The following is a 16,675-nucleotide window of genomic DNA, read 5'->3' on the forward strand; positions in this document are numbered from 1 at the left end:
AAAATACAGTGAGAGTCGAATATGAGATGATTTATATTGCAACCCTTTATATACTGTTGGAGATGCTGCCTAGACTTCCGTTTGGATGAACTGATGAACGAATTGCGGACACGCCGGATATTTGATTTTTCCAGGAAGGATGAGAAAGGTGAAGTTTGGACCCCATGACGATTGAGGTTGTCTTTCATTTGTAAAGAGCTATCTTTGCCTTGGTCACTGGATTTCCTTGATGCAGTGCCACCTTTATTTGTGTTGGAATTGATGCATGCTCTTTGACAGGTACAATTCACTCCACTCGAAGATATATAGATCGAAAGGAAGTGTTGACTAACTCGAGAATAGAATAATGTGTACACAATGGTTGGTTTTGAGTTATTCTCGATTGTGACCCATGTGAGGTATCATCGATATGGTGCTGTTTATATATTACCTATATTGGTTCATTCGTGTGTGTGATGTTTCCTCTACTGCATTATAGTAATTACAAAGACGGCGGAGTGGGTTGAGTTGTCCGATCAAGCTCAAGATAGTGTGGTTTTATTGCTACATGACCATGTGTATTTAGTGGAAAGATAAGGTTATATGATAGTAAAGAACCGGATACTACTACTGTCATCCACCAACTACGTCTAATCTATATATGAAAAAGAAACCTTATCATTTGATTCATTTTCACGCTCATTGACGATCGTGCGTTGGGCAGCAAATAATTCTACGTCTCCATGACGAAATAAACGAATCTTCAAACCCTAAAGCTCCATCCTCATATTAATATCAAGAACATACTTATTTGCAAATCGTACAGCTTCACAAAAATGTGGTGAAATGATAACCTCTATTTGAGAAAAATAAAGTTTAAAAACTTCCACTATTCGCGAAACTTTCACTATTCGAGCAACGGCCTTTTTTGACAATCACTTCTTTTCCGCTGTTGAGGAAGTGGCGGCATCGGCATCGGCAGACGAGCTGCCTGCTGCTGTCAATTTCCCTTTGATAAGTTTGTTTTCGTTCCACTAGTTGTCAATGATTGCGATTGTAAATAGACGCGGCAGCCTTTTTTTCTTGATTGTAGCACACGCTGTCGTTGGCGCTTTCTACTATTAGCCGAGAACGATCCTTGCCACTTGCTGCACAGGTAGAAATGGTAAGTAATAGAAGCGCCAAGAGTATTTTTAATCACTTGAGTATTATGTTCGCTTAGAGCTCTTGGTGATGCGATCGAAAATGGAGTACGCCCATTGTTTATTAAAAGATAAGAATAACAGTAGACGCATGAATTTCAACCCGCAGACTTTTATGCACAAGCATGAAAAAGGATCACTGCGCTTGTGCTACAATATCCGAGCTCAATGTTGGCGTTCACCTGCTGAAAGGTACAGCTTAACTACATTCGATGCTTTTTAACACACCATTGCCTCAAAGAAGGCAATCGTACTCCCGCTTAAGCATAACCACTTCCTCGTAGTAAACTTTCTGCATGAGCCAAAATGCTCGTGGTTGTTATTAATCCTCCTTCTCTTCGAGTATGGTACAGCGACAGTATGCTTATTCTGGCAAAAATTTGGGTTTCCACACGGACGGAATTAGTTGTAGATTGCCATCTTTTGCCTCTGATGCTTATAGTGTGGGTATCAAATACATAGTACTACTGCAGTAGTACTGCTCATTGCACTGATTTATAAATTCTTAATTTCGCCGACTAGTAGCGGTAGCTCTGGCGATTGATTCAAAAAGCTGTGAACTAAATAAAGGCTCACATTAGTATAAGCTAATTATCACTACTTACCTGTTACGATGTGGTCGCTATATGAAAGTTCTCCATGTCAATAGGAAACGGTATTAGAATGTCGCTCGTATGCTCACCGCTAGTAGCAGTAGACTAATATCCGGCTCTCTTAATGTCGTGCTATATCTATACTTTGAAAAAAGAAAGTGATCGAGTATATGATAGATACAGATGCTGAACATTTTTACGTGTGAATCTTCGCAAATTGGTGTGCTTATAAAAAATGACGGCTTCCCAAAATGGAATGTGGTGTGAGTGTGACTTGAATACCTTCAAATTGTTGTAAACACTCTCCTATCCCGCGCTTGTGTCAAGTTACCCAAAAAAACACAACCTTTTCATTATAACAAAATGTACTGTGCATTCACGCGTTCACTACTGCAACCATCACGACGAGTTGCCCTGGCACCACGGATAAGTCAATTCCATTCTGCAATTGCGATTCGAAATGCCAACACAGCCGAAAAAGGTATAATATCCTTTCTTTCCTTCCCCCTTCCAATGAGGGAACAGCTGTCAGCAACACAGAGAAATAATCGAACACAATGAATTATATATTTTCTCTGGCCTTTTTTCCATTAATTGTGTTTTTTAAAATATGGTATAGTAACGGACGCAAAACCAGCAGCAGCACGAACAGCTTCGTCGGTACCAAAAGGTCAAACGCTCACCGGTATCAACTTTTTGAAAGAGGGTAAAGACCCTGTAGCACTCGACGACAGCGAATACCCCGACTGGCTCTGGGATTTGTTGGATGAAAAGAAGCAAAAGCAAAAGACCACCAAACCCACAAACCGAACATATCATCGCAAGAAGAACCGTGACGCTATCAAGGCAATGAACTTTATGAAGGATAAGAAGACCTAAAAAATCGAAAAGTCAAAAGGCGGAAGAAGACGTATTATGTGCTTGTACATTTAAAATTATAATAGAGATTCCATCACCACCAAAACAAATCCCAAAAAAAGGCTCTTTTTCATCATCATCATCATCATCATCATCACCACGCTCGTGCTGTTGTATATCGCGAAAATGGAAGGGAACAAAGTATAGCTAGTGATGCATAGAGCCTGCTTTTATAGAAGCACTTTAGTTTATAGAGGTAACGAAAAGGAAACAAAGGGGTGCGAGTTGAGAGTATAAATTACTGTTTATAAAGATTAATATAGAAGTTTGGGTGTGTTTTCGTGAATGGTGGAGCATGTGTGCATCCTACCATCCACGGTTTTGCTGGTTAGAAAACGCGGACTGACCATCTAGCAAATTTTGTTCCTTTTAGTACCGTAAATTTGGAAACAGGTTTAAATATAGCACTACTTACGAGCCATGGATCCAGCTGGAGTGAATATAGATGGCTGTTGTTGTTGTTGTTGTGGCTGCGAAGACATGCTTCTAAAAGCGGAATACCTGTCAAGAGGATCTAAATTCGTATATACATCCATGGTCAGTAAGATTACATCCCCCTCTCTCTCTTTACCAGTAAACCCTCCTAGAATACTAACCAGGTTGGTTACTTGGAACACCCGTCATCTGAGGTTGTAAGAAGCCAGTCGGTTGTGATTGCATTGGACTTTGAGTGAACATATTGTCATTGGGTGTAGAGAATTGTACGCCAGTGCGTTGAGGACTTAAGGGACCAGGGGAATCCATAGGTGATCCAAATGGATTGTCAGGAGCTATGTTTTACGCGGTGAATTAAACATACTGAACACGATCAATTAAGGGAAAAGATACTAAACATACTTGCAGACACCCAATTGCGTACACCCGTCGGTTGAGTACCAACATATCCCATATGCGCCTGTTGTTGGCTTGGTTGCGAAGAAGGTTGCAAAGGCTGGGGGAGGATCGATGCCAAAGGAACCGTGCTCGTTGCCATAGGTTGTTGGTACATCATTCCTTGGTTAGGTTGCTGCTGCTGTATAGGTTGCATACCGGTCATATTAGGCTGCAGCATTTGTGCTTGCCATTGTGGCTGCTGCGGTTGTTGTTGTTGTTGTTGCTGCTGCATGTATTGAGGAGGACTCAACATGGTTTGACCAGTTTGCATAGGGTATTGCTGTGTTTGTTGAGGCTGGACAAATTGCTGTTGCATTTGACCTGTTGGCTGGCTGTACATTTGTTGCTGTAGCTGCTGGGTTGGGCCTGTTGCTTGACCGTATACCATTTGTCCAGTAGGCTGCATTTGCATTTGTCCTACATTATTACCAGTCATTTGGCCTTGTAACTGGCCACCCGTAGGCTGACCTTGCAATGATTGCTGCTGCTGATTGCCAGTGTTTGACTGTTGTTGCCATCGACTCAGACTTGGGTCTGCAGTATGCTTGAGCATGGAAACAGGGCGTTGTCGAGGAGGCATGGAAACATTTTGTTGTTGCGGTGGGGTCGGTCGATATTGGATTTGTTGTTGTGGCAGCGGCTGCTGTTGGGGCTGGGTCAATTGAGGTTGCTGGTATTGAGCCTGCTGAGGCACTTGCTGGGGTGTATGTTGCTGTACCACAGCTTCTGGCTGCTGTTGTTGCTGTTGCTGCGGAGGTTGCTGCTGAGGAGACGGGGCAGCTGGAGCTGGAGGAGGTGCAACCGCGGTGGGCTGTAAGGGAGCTTGAGGTTGCTTTGCTGGTGATGCTTTGGCAGGCTGCGTCGACTCACGAGGCGCCCAAGCATCATCCTCAAACCCAATAAGATCGCCTTTGGGTTTACTAGATGATGACTCTGCTGCTGTCGCTGATTGATTATTTGTGCTAGGCGAAGAAGTAAATTGAGTACCAATGAACTCAAGCAAATCTGGATGGACATCTTTGGGAGCCGAGTTGCTGGGCGTTGGTTTGGACCGTGTGGATGCTAAAGTATGATATATGTGTCAATCATAACTGTCCGTACAACATAATATCTAGCGCAATCTAAAGTATTACTTTTGGGTGCATCTGAGCCATTCATTTCACGATGAAGTCGTCGTGCCATCTCTTCGTCATTTTGCATGTGATCTGTGCTAGCTTGTCGCTGTTGCTCCACCTCCTCGCTTTCGTCATCCGATGGTGGCTCTGGCTTTTCAGTTTCCAGATATCGCTCAATACGCTGCACATGGTTTTCCTTAACTCCCAGAGTCTTCATGCGCTTATGTGTGAGATCGGCCAAGTCGCTATCATCAAGCTTATCGGATTGGAACGTTGCTGAATACTTGAGCGCATCTTCCATAGGTACGCCAATCATCATGAACCAGTCAAACCAGTCCCAGTTTGGGTTCGTCTTTTTCTGTTGTTTCTTGGCAAACACTGGCTGTGCGTGCTCTTCATGAACAGGCGCACGGGAAGAAGAACCAGATGGACCCGCAGCTGCAGAAGATCTTGTTGCTGCTGATGGAGAAGCTGATGATGACGCTGTTGCTTGTGCTTGTGGTCGTGGGGGCATGGGTGGTGTTTTCTCGGGTGCTAACTCGGCCAAAGCTGTGCCACCTGTAAGACTACGCCCCAATTTCCGCTCAACCCACTGGACATCCTCAGCACTCATTTTCTCGACTGGCACATCAATCTTGACACCGTTCGCTTTGTGTAGTCGGAATTTGCCCTCAAATAGTGACAAAAATTGGGCTTCGACCTTGAAAGCGCCACTGCGGTCAGTCCAAGTACGCAACTTGGATGCCTCAGGTTCTGTAAAATTACAGGTCATAGGTAAGTTTCATTGTATACTGGACAAACACACTTTAAAATAACTGGAATAGACGTACTCGGCAGATCCTGACGTGCTGCTACGCTTTGAGAACGGTTGAGACCGTTGGCACCTAATGTTTTATGGATGTTTTTTTACATAATCAACATTCATCTATTCGTTCTTATTATCCGTATCACTGCGTAATGCTTTGTTCCTTACCTGCAGCACCGGGTGCTCGGCTTGGCAATGTCGAGGTTCGCTGTAAGCTCTATAAATTTTGCGCTATTAAGTATAACTGTTCCTATAATCATCAAAAGCGTGTCCTAGTTTACCTTGCGCTTTTCCGCTTCTGCCTGGAGCTGTCGTTGTCTTGCCGCTTCTGCACGTTGAGCAGCTTCCTGTTGCACTTTTCTTTGCCTTTCGTCTTCTTCGACCCTCCTTCGCTCCTCTTCAGCTGCGCGACGAGCTTCCTCGTCTCTCCGTCGTCGCTCTTCATCTGCACGCCGTTGCCGTGCTGCGGCTTCTTCTTGCTCACGTCTTGCGCGTTCTTCCTCCTCCAATCTTTGTTGTTCGAGAGCAGCTGCATTGTCGTCATCATCATTATGCTGCTGATCATCATGCAGCTCCACGTAGGTTTCCGGCACCAAACCTTGCTTGCCATTGGTCTTTTCGACACGCCACCAACCATCCGTTCGAGTATGATCCACCACCAAGACCTGCTCGTTTTCGTCCACAGAAACTTCTTCGCCACTTTCAGCCTCAAATGCAAATTGAACAAGACCCCATTTCGGATCGCAGGCTGGTGGCGATGCTGGTTGTCGTTGCTGTTGTTGTCCTGGTCGTGCAGGCATGGCTGGAGGCTGTTCTTCTTCCTCCTGATAATGTTGCTGCTCTTGATGATATGCTGCTGGGGTTGCAGTAGCCGGTGATGAAGGACCGGTATTAGAAGCGGCGTTTAGACGTGTTGCGGCAATTTGAGCAATCGTTCGCGAGTCTGTAATTTTGACAAGAATGGCTTTGGCTTCGGATTTGGAGGAAGCTTGAAGATCCAGAACGGCCGAACGGTCACCTGAGACTTCAATATGCAGATTCTTGCCGTCAAACAAATATTTCGTGACGTCCAAGATGGGATATTGCTGTACCGGCAAAGTCTTGTCCGTCTCGCTGCCATAACAAATCATGCCGTTGCCCACAAGCAGATTACCCTTGCTCTTTTTCTTCTTTTTCTTGGCAGGATCGTACTCATGCACAGTCCATGATTGTGCTTCGTCTTCTGTGGATGGTTCAATCCGGCTTCCTGTCTAATAGATTATTCAAACACATTCATAGTCGAAATAGCCGTTAGTTGTCTTGTTTAATAATGATTCATCGACATCATTCAGCCAACCAACTTCACCAGCCAACTGAGAAGAAACTCCAACACAATACCGTATGAGATAACACAGGCGTAACAGCTGGCGACGCAATCGGCGACGATCTTGCTCCTCCCTGTGGTGGTGTAAGAGAATGTGTTGCTGGTGGTGGTGCTGGGACTGGTACAGGTGCTGCTGCCTGGTGCACCTCTTCCTCCTCTTCTTCGTATACTGGTTCTGCAGTTGCTGTTGGTGTATTTGGTACTGCACGAGCATTGGCATGATCGATGCCGCCACCTGCAGCGTTTGCGATAGTGTCGACATAGTTACTCGGTGCCAAACCAATTTGACCGTTACTCGCCAAACGTACAAGGAGCCAGTCGGGATCATCGCGCTCAAGTACAAACAATTCTTGTCCTTCCTTGAACGTTAATTCTTCTTCATGCTGAGCATCATAATCGTATTCTGCACGAACTTTGCCGATCGGTTCACACTTTTTATTAAACGCAGGCATTAGTGAGAAAAAACGGTCAAACAAAGGTAAGGAACATATACATTTACACACACACACACACACACACACACACACACACACACAATTTCTCTATCGTCACATACTTCTTCGAGATAAGTTGCTGGGACTAATCCCACGGGGCCATTGCCATTGCCAGACTTTAGCTCGGCTCGCCACCAGTCGTCGTCTTCCTTTTCAATAATGTATAGGACATTGTCTTCGTGAACGTCGATTTCGTCGGAGGTGCGAGCATCATAGTCGTATAATGCCTTACACACTGCGACGTACTTCATTGTTCTTTATTCTCAGTCGGTAAAAGGATTCCGTGTGGTATGCGTGTATATATAATTGTAAGTTTGTCTAACCCCCTCCTTTCTTTTCACTCTCACTCTCTAATTAAGTAATTAAAAAATGAGGAGGGGAAAAAAAGAAAGTAAAAAGAGAAATGCGAATTCCTGTTTTGAGATGGGTTAAAATGGGTTTCTCTCGTCGTACAAAGAAGCAGTATTCGGGTCGGTCTAAATTCGACCAGGCCGCCAAAACATTTGGCCGAAAATTCACCACTTTTTGCAACCATTGATAAGCTTTTGCATTTAGAGTACAGAAAACATGTACATAGAGTTTAAATTTTTGATGTCGTGGAATTACAGAGATATGTCTTGCTGTCCAACAAGCGGTGCATAGAGCGAGCGATTGTACAGTAGTAATGCATCAAGATCAGCCTGTGCAACAGTAGAATGTATTAGTCTCATGTATGTACGTAAGCTGATTTTGTGCTTGCTGCCTTTTTCATTGTATATGTGGTCCCAGCCAAGAACAATCAATTCCCAGCTTTCCCCCGAAAAAAGGAAAACGTACATTTTCGGTGCCTTTGCACGCTGACCGATACACTTTGAAGGTTTCCTTAATAAGATTGCACATTTCTTGCTCTTGCTGATTGGTTGCTGAATTCTTGCCACTACTGTTACCGTCGCTGTAGTAATATTTCCATGATGTGGCTAATCCTTTTATTATAATACCATGGCAGCCGGGTATCCTGATTGTTACATTCTCGTTGTTAAAATGGTCTCTTTTTCTTTGCAAAATAGCGCACCGACAAAGTGATTACCTTGGCCAGCAGACATGTATTAATGTTTGTAGTGATTTTAGTGCAACCCTATTCAGTTGTACAGCTGGTACTGTCAGTGCATCGCACAATGCTGCAATTGTCACCTATCAATAATCAGGTTAACCCTGCCCGCTTTCCCTCCTATTCTTGACTGACAATATTCTCAAGGCTGACAACCTACCTTGAGATATTGAACACCCAGCACGCCCAGCTCGAGATAAACACGCGACAATTGTTCAAGCAGAATCTCACGCAATGTGACAGTATAATTGCCCAATTTTAAGCCAAGTAAAATACCATTGACCATGATTTTTTCAAATAATTGAGCACGTTCCTTGCTCCTTGCCGGTTTCGTCTTGCAGATCAAATCCATAAGGCATGGATAAGCAGCTCGTAGTAACGGATGATGGGAATCGTCTGAAAGGTACGTCAGGCATTTAAAGAGTGTATCAATGAGTACATTGTCTACCCCACCACGTCCCAGCACCGCTGATGATTGAGATGAAGTAGTTTTTGTTGTTGTTGCTGATGGCGACGGCACGTTGCCCTCGTCGCTAATCTTGTTGATAATTTCTTGTAATATATGAACACCTCGGATCTTATATGTTATGTCATAGTCGTCAAGGATCAAGAGTGTGGGGGGTATAAGTTGGGGTAGATAGTGCTGTATTTTCGATGTCTAGTAGTGGTAGTCGAAACAGTTATTTTGGATATCGATAAATTGAAAAGAAGTTGATATCGAGCTATTCCTTTTTTCCATATGAAGTAAAACAACCTACAGGACAAGCTTGGACAGCCCATTCAAGTATATTCGCTTGATCGTAACCATCTTTAACTTGTTTCCACGTCTGGTTTTCAGTGTAATCGGAGTCAACGACAGGATCATAATATTTGTAACGTGATTTATCGAAAGCAGGGTGTTGATGTTGGGAAAAGGCAGATCTCACAGATCCATTCAGAATAGTATCTAAATGATCCGATGCTAGGTGTTGTGACAGGTCGTTGTGGTCATATTGACAGTTACTGCAGTATTGTGAAGCGTAGTGGCGTATAAAGTTGGCTGGTCCCTGCGTCACAGTTGTCGCAGTGACAGAAGTCATTTTGATAAAGGCATTGCAGCGGGCACAGCAGAAACCGAGAAATTTTTAGGCCGGAAGAAGTGACGTGTCACACACGCTACCGGATTTTTTTGAAAGTTGGCTGCGAATCTTTCTCAACCCTTTTGCTGCTCTTCTTCCTCTTTTCTTTGTGTGGTTTCCCCGTTTATTTTTTCTTAACTTGTGTGCTCGAACCTGTACAGTAAATCGAATCCAAATTTTTAGTTCTAGCAAATCGCCAATCACGAAAAGAAAAACTGACAGCACGCGACTTTTATTATAATTGACTACGACGAATTTATCAAAAAAGGAACGGTCAACCCTATCAACAACAACACCAGGTCTTGCATTTCATACCAAATAAAACGAAAAAAAAATATACGAACCGATTAAACCAAATCTTGAGCAAAAATGGCAGCCTTGTATGAAGACAATTACCAAATGGCGGAAACTGGTTAGTTTTATATACGTATTATAAATCTAGCGCACATTGTTCTTTGACATGTATCTGCGCAGAATGATTAATAAGCTTTTTACCCTTTTCAATAAATCATCAAATCTTTGCGTTTATTCACTTCTATAACTATGTAGAGTATTTCGATCCAGAGGAAGAAATGGCCATGGGCGATGCCTACTACGATGACAGAATCACGTAAGCCTTTTATAAAATTCGATCGGTTTTCTACTTTTTATCTTTTTGATCGAGTGGGATGGAGTGAAACTGCAGACTGAACACGAACTAATACTGGAATTATAGACAAGAAGATTGCTGGACTGTGATCAGCTCTTTTTTCGAAGAGAAGGGTCTTGTGCGTCAGCAGCTGGATTCCTTTGATGAATTCGTTCAAAACACCATGCAAGAACTTGTTGACGAAAATTCAAATTTGGTTCTGCAACACGTTGGTGGCGATGGCGATGTCTCGGTATGAAGGATTTAATAGCTAGATGATGGTTGGCGTGCTGTAATATTAACGATCATTCTTGTGGTTTTCGCACTACTATCTTTATTAGAAACGATACATCATCGATTTCGGTCAAATTTACTTGTCCAAGCCCACAATGACGGAAGCAGACGGTAGCACACAACCCATGTTTCCACAGGAAGCTCGTATTCGAAATTTGACGTAAAGTTTCATAGTGTGTGGAGTAGGGAATAAATGGGGAAAATGAAGCAAGTGTGCTGAAACGATACTGGATATCAATTAGATATGCATCACCACTGTATGTTGATATGAGCAAACGCACACAAATCGCTGCGCCACAAGATCCAGACAATCCCATCAAAAATATTAATGATCAGTTCGTTGATGAGAATGGTGGCGAACCACCAGCCATGACCAAAGTGTTTATTGGCAAGGTAAGAATATTTTTTAAAGAGAATTAGACGCTATAGATTCTGTTGAACTTAACTGGCTTCTGGCTCTTTTTATAATATAGGTTCCAATCATGCTTCGATCAACATATTGTATTCTGCACGACATGCCAGAACAACAAGTTCACGAACTTGGTGAATGTTCATTCGACATGGGTGGTTACTTTGTCATCAACGGTTCTGAAAAGGTGCTGATTGCGCAAGAGCGCATGGCAACCAACACAGTCTACGTCTTTGCCAAAGCACCGCCATCCAACGTACAATACACGGCCGAAATTCGATCAGCACCCGAAAAGGGCTCCAAGCAGCCATCGCCACTCTATATCAAAATGATGCGATCGTCCGCTGAACGTGGATCCAACAGTCAATCGATCCGTGCCACGCTGCCATACATTCGTTCCGATATCCCCATTGTTGTCGTGTTCCGAGCCTTGGGTCAGGTGTCCGACAGAGACGTCTTGTCACACATTTGCTACGATCAAAACGACTATGAAATGCTCGAAATGCTGAAACCGTCCATCGAAGAAGCATTTGTGATTCAGGACCAGGATGTGGCATTGGATTTCATTGGCAAGAGAGGTTCAACGATTGGTGCTACGCGTGAAAAACGTATCAAGTATGCCACCGAAATTCTGCAAAAGGAGTTGCTGCCTCACGTGGGTACCGAATACAAGACTGAGACACGTAAAGCATACTTCTTCGGTTACATGATCCACAGATTGTTGTTGGCAGCATTGGAGCGACGTGAATTGGATGATCGTGATCATTATGGCAAGAAGCGCATGGATTTGGCAGGTCCTTTGATGGCTGGTCTGTTCCGTACTCTTTTTAAAAAATTGACAAAGGATGTTTCCAAATATTTGCAAAAGGTAACCACATATTGAGATGGTAGTACGGCTGTTTCCAAAGTTATACTCACATGAAACTTTTCAAAAAAAAAAGTGTATCGAATCTGGTCGAGAATTTAATTTGACACTGGCTGTCAAATCAAACACAATCACCAACGGCTTGAAGTATTCGCTGGCTACCGGTAATTGGGGTGACCAAAAGAAGGCCATGCAATCTCGTGCCGGTGTGTCGCAGGTGTTGAACAGATACACATTTGCATCAACACTGTCCCATTTGCGTCGTTGTAACACGCCGATTGGTCGTGATGGTAAGCTCGCCAAACCTCGTCAGCTGCACAACACGCATTGGGGTCTCGTGTGTCCTGCCGAAACACCTGAAGGTCAAGCATGTGGTCTTGTCAAGAACTTGGCACTTATGTCATACATTTCCGTCGGTTCGGCAGCAAATCCGTTGTTGGAATTTTTGGAAGAATGGGGTATGGAGAACTTGATGGAACTGGCACCCACAAGTATCCCATCGGCCACCAAGGTGTTTGTCAATGGTATCTGGGTGGGTGTCCATCGGGACCCAGGAGAATTGATCTACTCCCTGCGCCAAATGAGACGGTCTGTCGATATTTCGCCCGAAGTCAGTATTGTGCGTGATATTCGAGAACGTGAACTGCGGATATATACCGATGCTGGTCGTTGCTGCCGTCCATTGTTCTTGGTACAGGACCAGCAGTTGCTGTTGACAAGAGAACAGGTGACGCGTTTGCAAGATCCTGGCGATCCTTATGAATGGCAGAACCTGATTTCGGATGGTGTGATTGAATATTTGGATGCTGCGGAAGAAGAGACGGCCATGATCTGTATGACACCCGAGGATTTGGCAGAATCGCACGAGGCTACCAACTATGGTACACAATTGCAGCAAGCCCGTGATGTTGCTAGTCGTGTAAAGAGTCAGACCGGTGCATATTCTCATACATGGACACATTGTGAAATTCACCCAAGTATGATCCTTGGTATTTGTGCCAGTATTATTCCGTTCCCAGATCACAACCAGGTAAACATAAGCTCAGATAATGCAAGCATTGTCATCCAGAGATGTGGTGACTAACCGCTATTATATCAAATTTTAGTCTCCTCGTAACACCTACCAATCTGCTATGGGTAAACAAGCCATGGGCGTATACCTCACTACCTATCAGATTCGTATGGATACGCTGGCAAACATCCTGTACTATCCGCAAAAGCCTCTGACGACGACGCGATCCATGGAATATCTCCGTTTCCGTGAACTTCCTGCCGGCCAAAACGCCATTGTTGCCATTCTTTGCTACTCTGGTTACAACCAAGAGGATTCCGTCATCATGAACCAGGGCAGTATTGATCGTGGTTTGTTCCGAAGTTTGTTCTACCGGACCTACATGGATGCCGAAAAAAAGACCGGCACGATGCTCATGGAAGAATTTGAAAAGCCCACACGCGAAAGCACGACGCGCTTAAAGCACGGCACTTACGAAAAGCTGGATGAAGATGGTCTGATCGCGCCGGGCACACGTGTCTCGGGCGATGATATCATCATCGGCAAGACCGCACCGCTTGCAACAGAATCTGAGGAATTAGGCCAGCGTCAGCAGACACACAACAAGCGAGACACATCCACGCCGTTGCGTAGCACTGAGACGGGTATTGTGGACCAAGTGATGCTGACAACAAACCAAGATGGTTTGAAGTTCGTCAAGGTGCGCGTACGATCCACGCGTGTGCCACAGATTGGTGACAAGTTCGCTTCACGTCACGGTCAAAAAGGTACAATTGGTATGACCTATCGACAAGAAGATTTCCCATTCACGGCCGAAGGTGTCACGCCTGATCTGATTATCAACCCGCACGCCATTCCGTCGCGTATGACCATTGGTCACTTGATCGAGTGTTTGCTCGGCAAGGTCTCGACGTTGACGGGTAACGAAGGTGATGCCACGCCATTCACAGAGGTCACCGTCGAGGCTATTTCGCAGGCATTGGCAGCGCAAGGATACCAACAGCGTGGTTTCGAGGTCATGTACAATGGATTCACTGGTCGCAAGCTGAATGCACAGATCTTTGTTGGTCCTACGTATTACCAGCGTTTGAAGCACATGGTCGATGATAAGATTCACAGTCGAGCCAGAGGCCCTGTACAGATCTTGACGCGACAGCCGGTCGAAGGTCGTTCGAGAGATGGTGGTCTCCGTTTCGGTGAAATGGAGAGAGATTGTATGATCAGTCACGGTGTCGCACAGTTTTTGAAGGTAGATTTTATTCGTTTTGTGTTGTATATACGACGATGCGAGGTACTTATGTGGTATATGTACTGCCTTTTTTAATTCTAGGAACGTCTCTTTGATGCATCGGATGCATACCGTGTGCATGTGTGCGATATCTGTGGCTTGATGGCTATTGCCAACCTGAAAAAGAACCACTTTGAATGCAGAGCATGCAAGAACAAGACACGTGTGTCGGCTATCCACATCCCCTATGCTTGCAAGCTACTCTTCCAAGAATTGATGGCCATGAACATTGCACCTCGCATGTTTGTAGATGCATAAAAAACCTTTACTTTATATCATTTCCCGCCCTCTCACCTCTAAACGCTCATTCACGCTCACCTTTATCAAACACTTATTCTCACACAACAACAAAAGCAACTTCCATCCACAACATCCCCAAACAAGCACACACACACACACTCACACACAAAAACATTGCAATTATTCATATTTACTTATATAAGACAACAAAAAATGACTTTTTTTTTCCTGTTCCCCCCTCCCCCTCTCATTGTATGATTGTAAATCGTTTTTAAAAGGAAAAGAAAGAACACAAAAAAATAGGTAAAAAAAGCACTTGTATCATATATTACTTTGAAAAAAGAAAGGAAAGGTGTTGTTTGTGAAGTTGCGCATATTAATCCATCTCATGGGAGAGTGTGTGGTGCTAGACGAAAAAAAAAAGAGTGCTAGAGACGGTAATCGTTGTAATATATGAGCTGTTGTGCTTGGGTGTGTCGGGGGATTGAGTAGGCTTCGAAGAGAGAAAAAGAAAAAGACAGAGCTATCAGGGAATATTACATACAATTGCCGTCTCTTTCTCAGTCATCATACAGCCGAGAGGACGGGTTCATCAAATGGTATTGCTTGGACGATTGCATATTATGCTTGCGATCAACAGGCTGGTTTGTCCATGATGGACCTGCCGGAGCGCCGTGGTGCATGTACGGGTAATGGTGTGGGTCATGGAGTGGAGCAAATGTTGGGTCAGTTGCTGTGTTGTCTAATTTGGCCGGGTTTCGTGGGATATACGATGGATCGCTGCTCTCTGCGGCTGCTGCCTTGAGTGGATTTCTCAAGCCTCGAGCACCTAGCAGTCCGGTTTATCGATTTAGACACCAACATGTTACCCATGTGCCAGCAGCCAGCATATCCCAATTGCGGCACTGAGAGAGAAAGAAAAGAAAAAACTTACCAACAGCGTATCCGTATTGTTGAGGATAATACTCTTGTTTCACCTGAGCTGTCTGCTGCTGCTGTTGTTGCTGTGCCTGTTGCTGACTCGAGGCTGTATGACGCATATGGGCAGGTAATCCGACTGCTGCTGCCCGTGATGGCTGTGCCTGCTGTTGCTGCTGTACTTGCTGCTGTCGCAGTTCAGCCTGCTGCGCATCCACCATCTTCTTTTCCTGCATCTTCTTGAGCGTCCAGTCAAAGACATAGTCATACTGATAGCCTTCGCGCACAAACAGATCTCGAAACAGCTTGCGTAGATAGGAATAGTCGGGCTTGTCGTCGAAGCGCAGTGACCGTACGTAGTTGAGGTATATTGCAAACTCTTGGTTCAATCCACGGCATAATACATCGGCGGTCGTTGTCATTTTCTTTTCCATAATCTTGTCGTATTTCTCTTTTTTAGTGCGTGCACGGATCCCTTGCCAGGGCAGGATGCCGCGGCAAAAGTAGATCAGAATGTACCCCAACGACTCGAGATCGTCACGTCGTGATTGCTCGATGCCCAAATGTGTGTTGACGCTCGCGTATCGTGGTGTGCCCGTCAGGTTCTTGTTCTCTCTGTAGGGTATATGCGTGTTGGTTCTGGGATCACGGTATCGTTTCGCCAAGCCGAAATCAATCATGTTGACCTGATTGCCCCGTTTTCCGACTCCCATCAAAAAGTTGTCCGGCTTGATGTCTCGATGGATGAAGCCTTTAGAATGCACGTACTCCACTCGTGAGAGCTAAAACGTGGGAGGGATTGGAGTTAGGTCACTTACATATTTCCAGATGTGCACTGTATATATCCGGTATATACATGTGTGTGAGAAAAAATTCTATGTTACCAGTTGATCAGCCAAAAGAAGCACCGTCTTTAACGAGAATCGACGTTTACAAAAGTTGAACAGATCCTCAATAGACGGGCCCAGCAGATCCATCACCAGCACGTTATGCTCTCCTTCTTTGCCGTACCACCGTGCAAATGGAATACCGACACCGCCCGCCAACGTCTTGTACACTCGAGCTTCGTATTCTAACTGCGGGTGCGTCGCACGAACGCTCTCCAGTTTGACGGCTACATCTTCGCCATTCATTATATTTGTTCCTGTTTTATCAAATGGGAATGAAAAACACCGTTAAAGAAAGAATGAAATATTTTGATTGCAACGATTGGTTCCTCGTCATCTTATTTGCAAGAAGATAGGTTTGTTTGAAGGAAGGAAGAGAGCAATTACCAATGTAAATCTCTCCAAAGGAGCCTGCCCCAATCTTTTTGCCGAGCTTATACTTGTTGCCTATCCTGACATCCCATCCTTCTAGCGACATTGGGTTATTTTAGAGATGAGAGAGTAGAGAGAGAGAAAGAAAGAAAGAAAGAGAGAAAGATAAAATTATTTTTGCCGTTGTTGTTGTTTAGGGGGGGAGTTGTAAAAAG

The 16,675-nt window shown here is 44.4% G+C and overlaps 5 protein-coding genes across 5 annotated transcripts; 2 read left to right on the forward strand and 3 right to left on the reverse strand.

Annotated features, from left to right (window-relative positions):
- Positions 1 to 2,137: 2,137 nt before the first annotated feature.
- Positions 2,138 to 2,653, forward strand: BDB00DRAFT_788440 (mitochondrial ribosomal protein L37-domain-containing protein; the record flags this gene model as incomplete). The annotated part of the gene is made up of 2 exons (XM_053120803.1): positions 2,138 to 2,255; positions 2,394 to 2,653. The coding sequence occupies 2 exons, from the start codon at positions 2,138 to 2,140 to the stop codon at positions 2,651 to 2,653; spliced, it is 378 nt and encodes a 125-aa protein (XP_052979051.1).
- Positions 2,654 to 2,703: 50 nt separating this feature from the next.
- On the reverse strand, positions 2,704 to 7,777 carry BDB00DRAFT_826432 (uncharacterized protein). Its single transcript, XM_053123718.1, has 10 exons — positions 7,405 to 7,777; positions 6,863 to 7,279; positions 5,767 to 6,735; positions 5,654 to 5,702; positions 5,511 to 5,564; positions 4,699 to 5,433; positions 3,530 to 4,627; positions 3,289 to 3,462; positions 3,108 to 3,206; positions 2,704 to 3,042 (listed from the first exon to the last, which is right to left on the reverse strand). Exons 1-10 carry the CDS (start codon positions 7,591 to 7,593, stop codon positions 2,999 to 3,001), a joined length of 3,828 nt encoding a protein of 1,275 aa, XP_052979052.1. The 5' UTR covers positions 7,594 to 7,777; the 3' UTR covers positions 2,704 to 2,998.
- A 5-nt stretch (positions 7,778 to 7,782) lies between these two features.
- Positions 7,783 to 9,529, reverse strand: BDB00DRAFT_826436 (uncharacterized protein). Its single transcript, XM_053123719.1, has 5 exons — positions 9,188 to 9,529; positions 8,590 to 9,087; positions 8,409 to 8,512; positions 8,159 to 8,336; positions 7,783 to 8,022 (listed from the first exon to the last, which is right to left on the reverse strand). The coding sequence occupies exons 1-5, from the start codon at positions 9,506 to 9,508 to the stop codon at positions 7,945 to 7,947; spliced, it is 1,179 nt and encodes a 392-aa protein (XP_052979053.1). The 5' UTR covers positions 9,509 to 9,529; the 3' UTR covers positions 7,783 to 7,944.
- A 39-nt stretch (positions 9,530 to 9,568) lies between these two features.
- On the forward strand, positions 9,569 to 14,598 carry BDB00DRAFT_826440 (DNA-directed RNA polymerase II subunit RPB2). Its single transcript, XM_053123720.1, has 10 exons — positions 9,569 to 9,702; positions 9,816 to 9,959; positions 10,097 to 10,157; positions 10,263 to 10,428; positions 10,517 to 10,629; positions 10,712 to 10,862; positions 10,943 to 11,746; positions 11,820 to 12,773; positions 12,850 to 14,004; positions 14,086 to 14,598. Exons 2-10 carry the CDS (start codon positions 9,917 to 9,919, stop codon positions 14,299 to 14,301), a joined length of 3,663 nt encoding a protein of 1,220 aa, XP_052979054.1. The 5' UTR covers positions 9,569 to 9,702; positions 9,816 to 9,916; the 3' UTR covers positions 14,302 to 14,598.
- Positions 14,599 to 15,213: 615 nt separating this feature from the next.
- Positions 15,214 to 16,566, reverse strand: BDB00DRAFT_883333 (kinase-like domain-containing protein; the record flags this gene model as incomplete). The annotated part of the gene is given in 4 exon segments (XM_053128222.1): positions 15,214 to 15,293; positions 15,305 to 15,983; positions 16,086 to 16,345; positions 16,476 to 16,566. 4 exon segments carry the CDS (start codon positions 16,564 to 16,566, stop codon positions 15,214 to 15,216), a joined length of 1,110 nt encoding a protein of 369 aa, XP_052979055.1.
- Between the last annotated feature and the right edge of the window lie 109 nt (positions 16,567 to 16,675).

This window comes from Zychaea mexicana, assembly GCF_025766255.1.
Source record: "Zychaea mexicana strain RSA 1403 chromosome Unknown BDB00scaffold_43, whole genome shotgun sequence".
NCBI lineage: Eukaryota > Fungi > Mucoromycota > Mucoromycetes > Mucorales > Lichtheimiaceae > Zychaea > Zychaea mexicana.